Source organism: Populus trichocarpa, chromosome 10 (assembly GCF_000002775.5).
Source record: "Populus trichocarpa isolate Nisqually-1 chromosome 10, P.trichocarpa_v4.1, whole genome shotgun sequence".
Taxonomy (NCBI): domain Eukaryota; kingdom Viridiplantae; phylum Streptophyta; class Magnoliopsida; order Malpighiales; family Salicaceae; genus Populus; species Populus trichocarpa.
The window spans coordinates 4,036,512-4,052,729 of record NC_037294.2 but is presented as its reverse complement, the minus strand read 5'-3'; the positions used below and the strand labels follow the sequence as shown (position 1 = coordinate 4,052,729).

The following is a 16,218-nucleotide window of genomic DNA, read 5'->3' as shown; positions in this document are numbered from 1 at the left end:
CTAGAACCATGCCGATGTAGATCGAAACAAATTTAAAACACCAAAAAAAAACAGTAAAAGTTGATCTAAGGCTTTCGAAAGCCCACCTTATTTTTGTCTTGTAATAAGACATTGAATGAAACATTTCAAAGCAAATACATGCAAAAGAAACATAAAAGAGAGGAACCTGTGCATACCTATGCATCGGATGATTTGTTAAAGTATATGCCCTATACATGTGGTATTAACTTTATTCACACACACACACACACACATATATATAAAGATTTATTTATCTTTAATATTCATCAAATATTAATTAACTAATTTAATATTTGATTAATGAATAAAGTTGTTATGATTATGAAATTCTTATTGCATCAAAACATTACTCCTAAAAATTACTGGTCAATGTTCTATTAAGATTGGACATTAATTAGAGTTATTGAGACTAATACATATTATATTATATCCTTTATGAAATAAAGTAGTTGTTCTTATAAACTGAGATATAAGAGATACCTAGAACTAATATATAAATGCTTGTCAGATGACATATACACTGAACTAACCCGCGTGAAAATTTCATATGAAGAGATCACTTGTGTCTATGAAAAGGCTCACATGACGGTTATGTAAGTGATCATTAAACTTGAGATCACTAAGTTATCTTATATAGGGAGTGTTATTTTTTTTATCATCCTACTATATGTTGTATTTTTTTTTATCATCCTAATATATATTGTCCTAATCAAGGGTAACAAATAGATAGATATTGAGTATAACATGAACTATATGAAAGTATTTAAGTAATCAAGAGAGGATTCATCACCTTTGATGAAATAGAAAAAATATATCATTTATTTTTAAATAGTATTTATTGTAAATCCTTATGTAAGGTGGAATGAGATTTGAAAAGAGTTTTAAATCTTATTCAAAGAATCAATTACTATAGTTTTGAAAACAAACATGATTTAACAGAGTAGACACACTTCATGCTATAATTTTTAAATTAAAAAATTGTTGATAAAAGGATAACAATTACACTGAGAAAATAGTCACTAAAAGATTAAGTCAAACCACTTATGACTTTTCTAATATTTAGGGGATCATGACAGGTTGTTAGGCATCATATTTGATCTTTAAATATAAATCAATCAATTGTAAAATTAATAATAAATTAATTTGTTTAATTTATTTAATCCTATTTTATTTAGAATTATGATTTATATTTAGGTCAACTTATTAGGGATCCTAATAGGTAAACACATAAGAACTATTGGTTAGAAATTAAAATGAAATGATTAATCAAATGTGACTTGATTATAAATAAGTTTTAGAAATTGAAGACTAAAGTGTAATTTATATAGGGAATTACAATTCTAGACCTAGAAAAATCAAATAGGGACTTGATTAATAAATTTATAAAGCCTAAAATAATATATATGATATTATTTAAGGGGCAAATTAATATTTTATCATTTAAAGGGCTTTTTAGGTTTTTTATAAATAGAAAGTCATGCCTCTTATTTCATATGCATGGTGAAAAAAGTGAGTAGAGTACAATACTGAAATACCTAAAACACAAAAGAAAAGAGGTAGCACTCTAAAGTATATCAATCTTTCTCTTCTAAAATGGTTTAGGAGATTTCTCACTAGTGGTTCGTATGGATTACAATTAAAGGTCAAATAATTGGACGACTTTTGGTTTGTGACAACTCAGCGTTTAAAGCAAATATTCAAAGCAAAAAACAACATTTGATGTTTAGATAATTGACACAATCAAAAGATTGATGTCTTATCCCAAGTGCAGGAGTGTCGAAGTAATAAATAACCCGGCAAGACCGGGGTCGAACCACAGGGAGGTGAACTATATAAAATTATAAACAACAAATGAAAAGGAGTTGAAGAGAACTTTTGAGATGTGATATTGATGTGAGTATTAATCAAAGATAAAAGCAATTGTCAAGCTTAGAGGATCCACTAATAGTATTAGAAATAAGTATAGTATAAACTCTTTTTATTAATCAACTGGAAACCACACACAAAGGAGGTTCCAATCGGATGATTTATCCTTAATAGTTCATTATAAATTTTTAACATATTCATCTTAATTATCTTATTTTAGTAATACCATACTTTTAAATATTGTCAAGAATTCATGATGTTAACTTATGTTAACAACAAATCAAGTTCCTTTCATAGCATAGGTATCGGTTATACCATACAGTAGGCTATGAAAGTGCCAAGTATTTGTTGTACCAAGGGTTGTACAACATAAATCTAGATTAATCATTTAACAAGCAAGATATTAAGAATTAGTAAGATAAAAAGATAAGACATGTTAATAACAAACTTTCTTGGATATAAACATTGAAGTCCATGTTAAGTTTATATTATACCTATTCTAACACCATTAGTGTACCCTTTTCACCTTGACATAATAAACTTAGATAAACATAATGAAGAAGAAAAACATAAATAAACTAGATAAGAACATAGTTATAATGAAAAGCATAAACAAGAGATTAATGAAAGCAAAACTTAAACACTACAAAAATACAAAGAAAGAAAGCAAAAATATGATCTTCATCTGAACACCAAGATGTTTAAATGTATGGCAAATGCCTCCTTTTATAGGCTAAAATTTAGAACTATTGATTTGATGACTAATTATTGAGGGGGTGGCCACCTCTTGACTTGGTGACAACCATTATCTTTTTATCTGAACAAAACATCATTGCTAACGTCAGAATTTGAACTGATAGTCTTCATGAAAGTTTTGTGAATTTGTCTTAGCTTTCCAACAAAATAAGAATGAGCTCATTTGGACTTCTAGAACTCGAGATATGGGCTGAACACTTAACAGTGTCTGGGCTGCAGGACAAATTCTGACTTCTCTTTTGTTGCTACAATTTGAACTTGAAGACGGCCCTTTTGAATCTTGGACACTTCATGAAAGTTTTAAGCCTATGTCTTAGCTTTCCATCCATATAAACTAGACCTAAATCCATGTTCTACAGCTCCAGTTATGATCCAATAACCGAATGATGTTCCATTTAAATTGAACCAGCATCTCTTCTTTAAGCTTAGCCCTTTCTTTGTCTTTTCACTTTCAATAGTTAAACACATCAATCAATCCTTTAAATTATGAGATATGCTTGCATTCAAAATGAGCATTTACCATAAATTAAAGATATCTTATGTTATCAGACTTGTTATTATAAAATATGCTTAAGTTGGGGAATTTAATGATACTTTAAGTGCAATATGATGATATAAAACCTTGATAAAAAGTGCACTTTTAAGTACTAATCAGTAATCTTCACATAAAACCCTAAAACAACTCTAGATTTGTCTAATGGGATCCTTAGGACTCCTGAAAAACTTTAAATTTACCATTTTCACTATGTTATATGTTTTAGGAAACCCAACACGATATTATTGTATGTATTTTCTTTCGAGGTGGAGGTAAAAAATCATGGCTTGATTGCGAAGTCATGTCTTTGTTGAGGGAGTTTTGAAGCTTTGAACTAAGAACATTATAGAGAAACAAAAGATAAGAAAATGGAACAAAAATGAATTTGGCAATCAGGATGTGAAATTGCTGCATATTCAGAATCATCTTTAACAAATGGAAAAGGAAGGGGGTAATCATTATCTAACTTAGCAAGAGATCACATAATTACAGGGACTAAGCTCAGAGCATTGGGAAGTAAGTAAATATGTTGAAGCAATTTGGAGACAAAAGTCTAGACAGAATTGGTTAAGACTGGGAGATAGAAACACAAAGTTCTTCCATTTGACAACAAATATCATTAAGAGGAAGAAACTACATTACAAAGATTCATTACAACGAGGTCACACACTACTCCACGTGCCATTAAAGGTGCTACTATTATATATTTTTCAAATATGTTCAAACAATTAGACTCTACAAAGCTAAGGATGGGTTCAACAAACTTACTTTTGCTCAGGCTAATGAGTTGGAACAAGAGGTTACTATGGAAGAAGTTAGAAAAATAGTGTGCAATTGTGATAGTTCAAAGGCACCTTGGCCCTAACGAGTTCACATTTTGTTTTTACAAAAAAAAGCATGGCCATTGATTAGGAATGAGATATTTGAATGGAGTCTAGATTTTTCAAACTTGGAAAATTGCCTAAAAGTATTAACATTTCTTATATGACCTTAACACCTAAAAAAGCATAACCAACAACATTCTATAAGTATAGACCGATTATTTTCATTCATGGCTTGTACAAAATTATTGGTAAATTGCTCTCAGAGTACAACTCTTATCAATCCACATCAAACAACTTTCATATTAGAAAGACAAATTTTAGATGGCTTTATGATAACTAATGAAGTAATCAATGGAATCAAGAGAGGTGATCAAAATAGGTTTCTTCTAAAAGTGGATTTCAACAAAGCTGTTGAATCTGTTAACTGAGAGTACTTAGAAGAAGTAATGCAGTATATGGGGATTGGAATCAAATGGCTATCTTTAATTCACAAATGTATTTTAGGATCTCAACTGGCCATTCTCATTAATGTTTTTCCAAGCCAAGAAGTTAGAGTTTAATGTGGTCTACGACAAGATGATCCTTTCTTTTCATTGTTGTTTGACATAGCAGTTGAAAGGCTATCAGTTCTATTTCAAAGGGCTTCGTTTATAGAATACTTTAAGGGTATTGATTTTGGAAATGGGAAATTTCTCAGCCACCTCCAATATATAGATGACACTTTGGTGTTTATGCAAAATGAGTACAACTCATTAATTCATGTGAAAAGGTCTTTGAGATGGTTTGAATTGGCATCATACTTGAAGGTTAATTTCTATAAAAGCTCTTTAGTGGCTATTAACCTTAATAATAATTATACAGCTAGTATAGCAAATGCAATATACTTAAATGGGACACATTATCGATCTGATACTTAGGACTTTCTTTGGGTACAAACCCGAGAAGACTTTCCACATTTGCATTTAAACTAAATAATGGCTTTAAGGGAATTCTTAAACACTCAATGCATAAAATAACAACAACAACAACAACATAATGGAAAGGAAGGGGTGTGTTCATTGAGTTATACCCCCTCAAAGTTAAATGTTTACCTTATTTAATGATGTTGCTTTCTTGGTATCTTTTCTTGAGTTATGATGGCAACTATCAATTAGTAGAGGGGAAGGAAGATGATGGCACCGTTGAAATGTTGCTGACATGACTATTGTTATTGTTGTTGTGGTGACAAAGGAATTGAATAAAGGATTGATGCAGGTGCTTAGAGAGGGGTACAAAGATGGAAGTTCAACTTACTAGTGAAAGGCAGTGTGGGTGTGTATCTAAGAGTGGGTAGAGGGCTAGTAACAATGGTGAAGATAGGTGGTTGAAGGGCAATGTCTTTTTCTCTCTCTTTTTTCTTTAAGATTTATTTTTCTTTTATAGCCTCAAAAGGGTAGGTAGTTGTGAAATCATTTGTGAGTTTGAAGGTGTTTTTCCAAAACTAGATCATAAAGGATTATTTCCTATTTTTACCTCTAATCTACTAGGAGACGATTCTTCTCTCTTGTTCTTATATATTCCCTCTCCCTAGATGTCTAACAAACTCTTGGAACTTTTAGAAAAAAAATTAGGAACTTCATAACTGGAATTTAGCTGAAAATGGCTGACTAGGGATGCACCTTTCATAAATTAACCATGGAAAATGGGAGGTTAATGAAGCCAACCCAACAATAGATCTTATAGAGGGGATGTCATTCTTAAATTAGGATCAAACCATCCTTGATTTGGTGGCCTGTAACTTTGGCACCATCGATCCAGAGTTAGGAGTAACACTGCCAAATTTTACTAAACCAGACAAGGCTGTCTTAGGACAAAAAGTTGAGGGCTTCTATATGGCAAGTGGGGCATAAACATTGAAAATGGATGGCACAACCTTGTAAAAAGGAATCTTCTCTTTCAAAAGGTGGTGATTAGAGCCCCAGAAGTGGTCTGAGATGTCACGTTCATTCGCCTAAATATGACAACTCAATTAGCCATTTTGGCTAAAGAAGATAACATGCAGGGACCAAACATCGTGTTACTCTTTCCCTTCATTAACATTGAGTGACATGTCATTCAGCTTAAACCCTAGAAATTAAGGTTTTCTAATTGGAATTTTGTAAACTTCAATTTGGTCCTTAATGTTTCCATTTAAGCTCAAACATCCTTAATTGAGACAAAACTGATTAATTTTATATAATTAGGCTCTTGCCGAAAATTAATTGAAATCTTTCAAGTTTGGTGCCCTTTTCAAAGTAGCTCTTGGTTTTTAATTTGTTCAATTTAATCCTCAATTAAGCCTTAAACTTTGATTTTCTTGGAATTGAACCATTGATTGCACCAATTTGGCATTTTAAAGTTTCAATTATGTCCCTAATCTTCTAATTTTTGCATATTGATATAAATTAGGCCTCCAAACTTGATTTTCCTTCAATTGAGTCCTTGACTAACTCTTTAAAACCCATTAAAGTTTAGATAAGTTCTTGAATTTAATTAATTCTTTCAATTTTGATCAAGTCGGATTTCAACCTTACACTTGTTTCAAATCAAGTCTTTCGTCAGCCCATCTTGTCAATATACCCTAATTTGGTTGTTCTTTTATTATTTTGGTCTTTTGCAGCTCAGAGATTTATCTCCTCGTGTCCTGAAAATATTTTTGGATTTTTAATTTTTTTAGATTTTAAAATAAAAAAATGTATTTTTTAAAAAAATTATTTAGGTCCAAATTCGGTTATGACATATAGGTGGAAAACAATTTTTTTATTGGATGACATGACAGGTGTATAGAAATATATCTATATATAAATCTAGCGCGAAAGGTTCGAATAATGGATTGGATGCAAATAGAAAAATTGAGAATGATTATGTTGATGAGTGTGACATATGTATATGTTGATAAGGAAATGATGCATAAACAAAGTTTTTATTATCAAATTATAATTAATTTTGAATATTATATATTGACTCCCTAAGAACCGGAAGGTAAGAAATTAATTTGAACATTGTGTTTGCAAGTTTTTTTTATTCCTTATACTCTAGCTTAATGAAGGAAGATCAAAGTGTAAGAAATAAATTGTAATAATCTTGTATTTTTTAAAAAAAAATACCTTGATTTTCTGATTTCAAGGATCAAGAAAGCTATTTTACGTGTGGAAATTATGCGATGTTACATAATATTTCATGACAACCTATTTTTGGAAAACCACCATAGAAATTATGGGTGGTTTTATAACTTTAATTCTAGTTTTACTTCAGCTTATAAAAGGAGTGTCTTTCCATAAAGAGAGAATGGGGGATCGAAAGAAAGAAAATATCCAGAAAAGAAAGAAAGAAAAATAGTAAACAAAAGTGAGAAAAAAAGAGAGAGAAAATAAGGGGAAAAATAAAAGCATAGGAACAAAGGTTGAAAAGAAAAGCCGGAAATAAAAAGAAAATGAGCAAGAACATCCAGAAAAGAAAGTTATATTTTGATTGAAAGGTATATCATTTACCCTTAATGAGATGGTATAGCTCAATGGATACACCCCTTCCTTTTAAATCTTTGCTTGAATGTTTAATGTTCATCCACCATAATTAATTATTGGTTTGATGAATAATGTATGTGTTTTAATATGTTTAATCATGTTTTGAAGTAATATGCATGTTTTGAAGTAATATGCATGTGTTTGATGAATATATGTTATGGTAGACTGTTAATGTGAGGTTAATAGTCTATTTAAATGACAACAAAATCAGTTTCAATGGTTAGGTTACTCTTTAGAACTTTGTTCGATTGAAAGTATATGTGTTGGTAAGCATGATTTATCAATATTGTGACCATTGGTTGTTACGGGTTGAATTTTATGTTTATTCAAGTCATATTCATGATAATTTTGAATGAAAATGGGTGTTAGAATCAATGTAAAAGTGTAATGTGTTGAAGAAATCTATTTTGAAGTTTTATAGTAGTTATTGGTTTAACTGTTGCATTGTATTTTTATTTTTATTTTTTCTGTTTGTTTTCTTGAGGCTTTAATAGTTCAAGGAAGTCAATCTAAGTGTGCTTGAGCTAAGGTTGCTAAGTTTAAGCTATGTTTTCTGGGGTTTTGGCCATTATTTTAGGTTTAAGGCATTTTTTGGATATATAGATTTGGTGTTCAAAGGATTTCATTTTGATTTCTAGCAAAATAAAATTATTGGCTTGGCTTGTGTGTTTTAATCGAAGCCTATGCATATATATAAGTGTTCTCTTTTCCCTATTAATTCATTTGAGGTCTGGTTTGGATCAATCGATCCTTAATTCTTTTGAAGACCTGGGTTTATGCTTGATGTTATTGGGTTTGATTCTTGGAATATTTTGCATATTGTTTCTTTTGAATGAGTCTTTAGCTTTAATTTTACATGGTTTAGCTCTATGTTCCTATAATTTGATGCAACCGAAAACCAAAAACCACCATTTCATCTTTGCAAATTATATTATGAACATGGGTTGTATTTGGGAAGCCCAGACCATGTGACTAGGTTGAGCCTTTAAGATTTAAGATCGTGATTGGAAAAGCTAAAATTTGTCAAAGAAAAAATGCATTTATGAAAGAAGATATATTTTCAATATTAAAAAAAGCAAATTAAGCTTATATTAAATAAAATAACCACCATCTCTTCTCTCTCATTTTTTTAACTTTTAATATTTAAGAATTATAAACTTATATATAAGATGTATTTCTATAATTAAAGGAAACAAAAATATAAAATATAATAAAATATATTTTAGCTTTAAAATGGATAGGTTTGAGCCATAAAGTCATGGTCCACTTTATTGAGACATGTTTGCTTTAACCAATAGACAAATCAATTGTTAGAAAAACACAACAAAGCCTTAATAATAATCAGATAATTAACAATGCAGCTTACCTTAGATAGGGTGTGTCAGGGGTGATATTTTCTTTCATATACACAACTAGTTCCCTTATACAGACTCTATAGACCAGTTAGGACTCCTAGTAACCAAAAACACTATATAGCGACTCCAAACCTTTAAACCATAAAATGACAAGAATTTGTTGTTCTTTCCACACCCAAATTCACTCCAGAAAGATGATTGTTGCAATGTCATACACGTATAACAACTAGAATATCATGTAAACATATGGTACCTTGAATGAAGCATAAAAAAAAATTGAAATTGAAGATTTTTGCCATACGTGTGGGAACATTTAGGAAGACATACTTCGAGGTTTCTCATCCATTACCAGAGGTTGTATTGGATCCTAGAGATGTAATTGTACCACCCCCAAACCTGAAAAGCAGTGTGAGTTGACCAAGAAAAAGTAAAAGAAAGAGAAGAAGAACCTGGTAATGTAAAAAAAAAAAAAGGGTTGCCACACTATATTGTAACAACATCAAACAATATGACTATAATTCCAAGACATGCCAAAGAGACAATGTTGCCCAACTTAGTGGTGACAGTGGTGATTGAGTATCCAAAAGTGTGAGATGATTAAGGGGTGTTGTTAGGAGATTTAAGGTATCAATAGTTGTTGTGAGAGAAATCATGGGTGCTATAAGGGATCTATTAGTGCTACAAGGGGATCCAAAGAATTAAACAATATTGGTAGAGCTAGTAGAAATAATGCTAGTGTATATATATATATATATATATATATATATATATATATATATATTAATTTAGAAATTTACATTTAAACAATCAATCTTTTTCTTTTAAATTGCACACTTACTTAATTTACATTTTCTCAACATTAAACACAAAGAAGCTGCATTGAGTGAAGAATATGAAGATCTTTAAAATGTTATATGTGTTTATGATATGGTATATAAACATTTAAGATGTTAATGTTGCCTTGATATATGCAGCTTTTAAAACATATTTTATTATTGATGTATTAATATTAATGTTGTCTTGATGTATACAACTTTTAAAACATATTGTATTGTTGATTTTTTACTATTAATGTTGCCTTGTTGTTAATGTTAATGTTTCCTTGGTGTTAATGTTTTTTTTTTTAATGCTAATGCAATATTTATATCTAAATTTATTCCATACATTAATATCATTTATTTGATATAAACATTATAATAGATATAGACATTAGCATTGCACATACTAAATTAGCTACCACCATCAACTTTATATTTGTAATGCTAGCCTTCATCAACTTCATACTTGTAATACTAACCTCCACATTATAATTCTTGACCCAAACTCCACGTGACTTATCTTTCATTCTCTTTACGTTATTTAGTATAAGCTTAATATCATTAACACATATAGACCTTTTCATAGTTAATTCAATTTCATTTATAAGTTTGCACTTGTCAATGAAGCTGTTGTCACACAACATGTTATCACATATGTAGAATAGCTTGTTTTTACTAGCTGAACTTTAAAATCCCAACCGTTATTTTCTCTATATTTCATGCAATTTTAATTCTTGAACTTCAATCCATCATAGCTGTTACAACTTTGTATGCCATTAGTAATTAATGTACATGAATTCATGTTGTGAATTTATGAATTTATAGAGATTTTTTTATGATGAGAATAAATGGTTGATGAGAAGAAGATGTGTTGTTTTAATTAGAATATTTGTGTGTTTTTATATGAAGAAATTTGCAAGTTTTAATGAGCTAAAATATGTATTTTGATGAGAAGAAAGGGTGCCTTTTAATTGGGTTAGGGCTGGGCATTAACAATTACTTTTTCATAAAAAGAAGAAGAAGAAGAAGTTTTAACGGCAATTAGTATCAAACCTTTAAATAATGGAAACTTTTTTGCACTAAGAGTTCTTTAATCTTTTTTTAAAAAAATGGTAAACTTGTAAATAATAAAGATTTTATATTAACTTTTTTTTTACCATTTAAAGTGTGATACACACACAAAGTTCAGGATATTTTTTTTATAATTTATGAAATGACAGAGGAAAGTGTAAAATGGAGTACAATTTTCCTAAAAAAAATTTAAAAAACATAATTGTAATGTATTTTTAATTGAAAAGTATTTTTTAAAATAACCTCACACCACATTATCAATCAAATAGTATATATTTGGCACTGGAGGCTTACATGGTCGTTAACTTCAGGGCCCGTGAGATTAGTTGAGGTGCGCGCAAGCTGGCCCGAACACTCACGTTAAACTAAAAAAAATAGTATATATTTGGTATTGTGATGTAAGTTATTTTAAAAAAAAATTTGCTTAAAAATATATAAAGAAATTCAGAATTTTTTATTTTGACAACAGCACATCAAAATTATAAAAAAAAATAATTTAATATTTTTTTCAAGTCAAATATACTTTTAAAACAGATCTAAATACAATTCCAAACACAAAAACAAATGAAACTATGTGTTCAGCGATACATGGTATTTATAAAAAAAAAGATTTTATTTAAAAAGATTTTAAATAATTTTTTTTATTTTTAATATTAGTATATTAAAATTATAAAAAAATATTAAAATTTTTAAATTAATATTTTTTAAATTAAATATACTTTTAAAAACTACAGCAAAAACAAATAATGTCTCAATCTCGATAATCCAAAACATCGATTAGGGCTTCATTTAAAGAAAACAATTTTTTTTGATGTTCTAAAAAGAAGTGGCCTTTGTTTTTCTCTCTTTACTGTCTGTGTAGAGAGTTGTTTTCTTGGAAGATGAACTTTTGTCTGTGCATAGAAGAAAAGAAAACCCATCCATGCACACAACCTCTCTCCCTCTCTCTCTCAGTTGCGTCATCATCGAACCCTTCGTTTTCGTTGTCCTCTTTCTTCTCTCTCTCTATTTCAAGTATTTTCCTTTATATTTTCCTTTATATTTTCTACTGTCTTTAACATTACTATGCCTTGGTTCTATCATCTTCTTGAGTAGCGATCTCGTGCCCCAAAACAGCTACATTTCTCCTTCTCTTGAACCCCCCACCGTCACCGTATGATCATAGGTAGACTAGAAAAGGTTCTCAACTTTTGCTTCTGCTTAGGGCTTAGGCTGCTTTAGTATTTCTTTTGCTTCTTCTCTCAACTAAAAATTCCTTTCTTTGGAGGTTTATTCTAATTCTTTTGTAAAACGTTTTCTTGGGTATAACGCAGATTGGAATCATTAATCGTCATTTTGAGAGCCTAATTTCCTCTTTAAACATCGAGAGGTTTTGGAGACATTTCGTTTGCTTTTGCCATTTAGGGTTTGTTTCTCAATTTCCTTCGTCCAGAACATGGCTTCCCCACAAAATTACTCGTTCCACTGCTTCATTGTTGAATTCATAAGATACCCATTTCAATATTTCCACCATAATTTGCGGGGATGCAATTTGTAGGCCCGTATTAATTTTTTCTCTTTGGACCTCTTGCAAATATTAAGCGTGCGGTTCAAAATTTGCTCTTTTTATCTCTTTGTTTGCTCGTATGAAACATGGGTTGTGTTAATGGCAAGTGTTGTAGCAGGTACCCATCGTCAACAGATAGTGATTCAGGGGGATACGGTGAAATGGGTTCATGTAGGAATGCTACCAACAAGCATATACTTACACAAAGATCACTAGAGATTGTTCCTGTCCCTTCACAAAACTATGAATTGCAGTACTCTGTCTTAACACAGAGAGGTTACTATCCTGACTCGCCAGATAAGGAAAACCAGGATAGTTTTTGCATTAGAACCCAAATTCAAGGTAACCCAAATGTACATTTCTTTGGTGTGTTTGATGGGCATGGTCATTTTGGTACTGAATGTTCCAGGTTTGTTAAGGATAGGTTAGCTGAGATATTAGCAAATGATCCCACGTTGTTGGATGACCCTGTTAAAGCTTATAATTCAGCATTCTTAATGACAAACTATGAGTTACATAGTAGTGAGATTGATGATTCAATGAGTGGTACAACAGCAATAACAGTTCTTGTTATTGGAGATGCAATTTATGTTGCTAATGTGGGTGATTCGAGAGCAGTGATTGCTGTTAAGAATGGGAATAGGATTGTAGCAGAGAATTTGTCTAGTGATCAAACACCGTTTAGGAAAGACGAGTATGAAAGAGTTAAGCTTTGTGGTGCTAGGGTACTGAGTGTTGATCAAGTGGAAGGACTTAAGGATCCAGATATACAGGCGTGGGGTGATGAGGAAAGTCAAGGGGGTGATCCTCCAAGATTGTGGGTGCAAAACGGGATGTATCCAGGAACAGCATTTACAAGGAGTGTAGGGGATAGTACAGCTGAGAAAATTGGTGTTATTTCTGTTCCAGAGGTGTCTATGGTTCGCCTTACTCCTAATCATTTGTTTTTTGTTGTTGCAAGTGATGGAGTTTTCGAGTTCCTCTCCAGCCAAACTGTTGTAGATATGGTATGGCATTATGACCCCTTTGTATTTCTCTTTTCCATGTGTTGCATTTATGATTTAGTGGTTACTTTTTGATTGCCTTTATATAGTTAGGCCTCTGATTGCTCGCTGCTTTAGGTTGTCTGGTAATAGCGATAGGTTTTTTTTCATGAAAGTTCATAATTGCATGGAAAGAAGAAGTGGAATGTAAACGAAGTTGTACATATATTTATGTCAATATTAACTATCAAGTTTGATTTGCAGCCAGACTTTCTGATTTGATTTAGGAAAGAGTGCCTTCGTATCAAAGAAATTAATCAAAATAGACTAAACGAATCTGCCTTTTTTTTTTTTCATCAAAATTCATTGAAATACATAGTCATGAAAATAGCTTTTCTTCACAAGTTTTTTCTCAGAACTGTTGATAGACATGTGTTTGGCATTGCCCCTCACTGCAGTGCCAAATAAGGGTCGATTGGCCTAGTTCATCAAACCATGCCATCATGTGTTGCTATAGATGAATTATTAGTAACATTTCTAAGTTGCTTGTGGGTAAATTTAATGTACTAGAATGTTCTTTTCCACTAGAAATTGCAGAGCAGTTATATTGAGACATGGTCAGACACTTGATCGGAGCTGACAATTACTGTATTTATTTAATAACTTCTTGAAATGATAAAGAAGCATGTGGATGTTAACTGCATGTTCTACTAAAATGTGTAATCTTCTAAAAAATGAGCTGTAATCGTTTTTATTTTTTTCTTTCATTGAAATTAAACTCAGCAACGAAGAAATGATTTCTTGATAAGGTAAAAACATAGCTCTTGCTAAGTTTGAGAATTTTTAAAACAAGCAACCAAAATTTAATTAATTGTAATTCTATTGCAAGTAACTGGACTTAATGTGATGTTCTTTGTTGTGAAAGCAAAAAAATAGCATGCCACTTGCTATAAGCCACTGGGGGTAGTATATGCCTGTATGTTGATTCACTATAATCTTTTGGCATCAATTTGATGTCCACTGAAATCATGTCAAAAATCAATTCATACCATTGAAAAAAGAGGCAGAATATATGGGATTCCATCGGAGTTTTGAAGATCATCACTTTCTTCCATGAGGGAATTCTAGTCAATTTGTTTTTAGACATTTTTATCTCTGTTTTTCCTTCCTCTCATTTCTGTTGTTCCTGTCCTTAGTAATTTTACAGTCTTTCTATTGATAGGTGACAAGATACACAGATTCCCGAGATGCTTGTGCAGCCATTGCTGGGGAGTCATACAAAATATGGTTGGAACATGAAAACAGGACAGATGATATTACGATCATTATTGTTCACATCAAGGGCTTATCTAATGTGAGTGTGATTAGAAAAAAAAAATCATCCTCTGGCTTTGCAGTTTTCAATTTATACATCTTTTTCCAATGCTCTAGGTCGAATCTCATGTTTTCATTTTATATGAATCTCTATTAGTGTTAGTGTTGGTATTTTGTACTCAAGAGAGATTGTCTTTATATTGGAAACATTCAGTTTTGAAGAATAAGCTCTGTACCACCTGAAAATGCAACTGGTTGTGTTTGGGGTGTACTGTTGATGTGTTTGGGTTAAGATTTAATAAGTGGTGCTTTGCTTGTCTTTGGGTAAATTTAAACACATAAGCCTTGGAATCTTGGTAATGCTATATCTGGGCCACTCATAGATCTCAAAGTTGCGGTTGTTGAATTATTTTTCTGAGGCACCTGTCACTGGCTGATGATTTCCTGATCTCTATTCTTATCGATACAGTCAGGTGCTGGTGACACAGATGGAACCACTGGAGGTAATAGGAATCCCACAAGTTCAAGGACAGGAAGAGGATCTTCTGACAGCTCTGCTGCCTCTGGATCCGAAATATACCGTTCAATAAGAAGTGAATTCACAGATCTGCAACTTTCCATGAATCGAAGCCCGGCTATTGTTGTTCCATCTCCATCTCAGCCCTGGGAATTGGTGGGTCTCCTGATCGTCTTATGCAATTGAGTCGTATCTATATTATTGACTTGGTGATGTTTCTTTGTGTACTATAATAATCCAATCAAATTGCTTCCAAAAAGCTGCTTCACATTCATTTTCATTTTTATGTAGTTTTACTTGTTTCATACATTCGATGCAGTGCATGTTTCCTCAAAGTTGCCTCAAATTTGGTTTTAAAGAATCTATTCCCTTGAAGTCTCAATGATCTTTCTTTTGGCTTGTGTAGGATGGGGGTTAGTGGCGCCTTCTGCCAAAATTGAAGCAACTTTTTCTGCATGCTCAAGGATCTCCAGGCTGCAAGCTATTGCTAATGTTACTAAAACACTGTTGCTAATTACACACGACTTTGCGAGGTAAAAAATGCTCTCCACTTTGTTGTAGCTTTGCCCCTGGTAATCCAAGCTTAAAGGGAGTTGGAAATCCAAGATTCCGGGATGTTCAGAACTGATAATCATGAATTCCATAATGACTCGTCTCAAGAAAGAAAAAATTTCATTAGGTTTCTGGCTTGATTTCTGGATGTCAGTTGTAAACTCAACGCCTCAACCTCCTGCAATTTTGATTTCTGGATGTCAATTGTAATCCCACACCTTCCTGATATCTCTGTGAACAGTAGACTTGTAAAGATAATGAAGTAAATTGTATAATGCATTTGCTCCATGATGTCTTTATCGTTATTGCATCTACTGTGTTTGATTCGTATGGTTCATGCTGACATACAATAAACACATCCAGTGAAATCTTGTTCTCAACAGACATCGTTCATTTATTTGAATGATTTAATGTTGTCACTGTGTCGAAGTTCCTGCAATGACATTGGATTAGCTGTCTGGTCCATTAATGTTCCGAGGTAAGGGGTTGTTTTCGTAGGGTTTGACCTCGTGCTTGTG

General features: G+C 31.7%; 1 protein-coding gene across 1 annotated transcript; it reads left to right on the top strand.

The window, feature by feature from the left end:
* Positions 1-11,600: 11,600 nt before the first annotated feature.
* LOC7497994 (probable protein phosphatase 2C 35) lies at positions 11,601-16,010 on the top strand. Its single transcript, XM_002314395.4, has 4 exons — positions 11,601-13,341; positions 14,540-14,671; positions 15,101-15,304; positions 15,555-16,010. The coding sequence occupies exons 1-4, from the start codon at positions 12,421-12,423 to the stop codon at positions 15,564-15,566; spliced, it is 1,269 nt and encodes a 422-aa protein (XP_002314431.2). The 5' UTR covers positions 11,601-12,420; the 3' UTR covers positions 15,567-16,010.
* Positions 16,011-16,218: the final 208 nt, after the last annotated feature.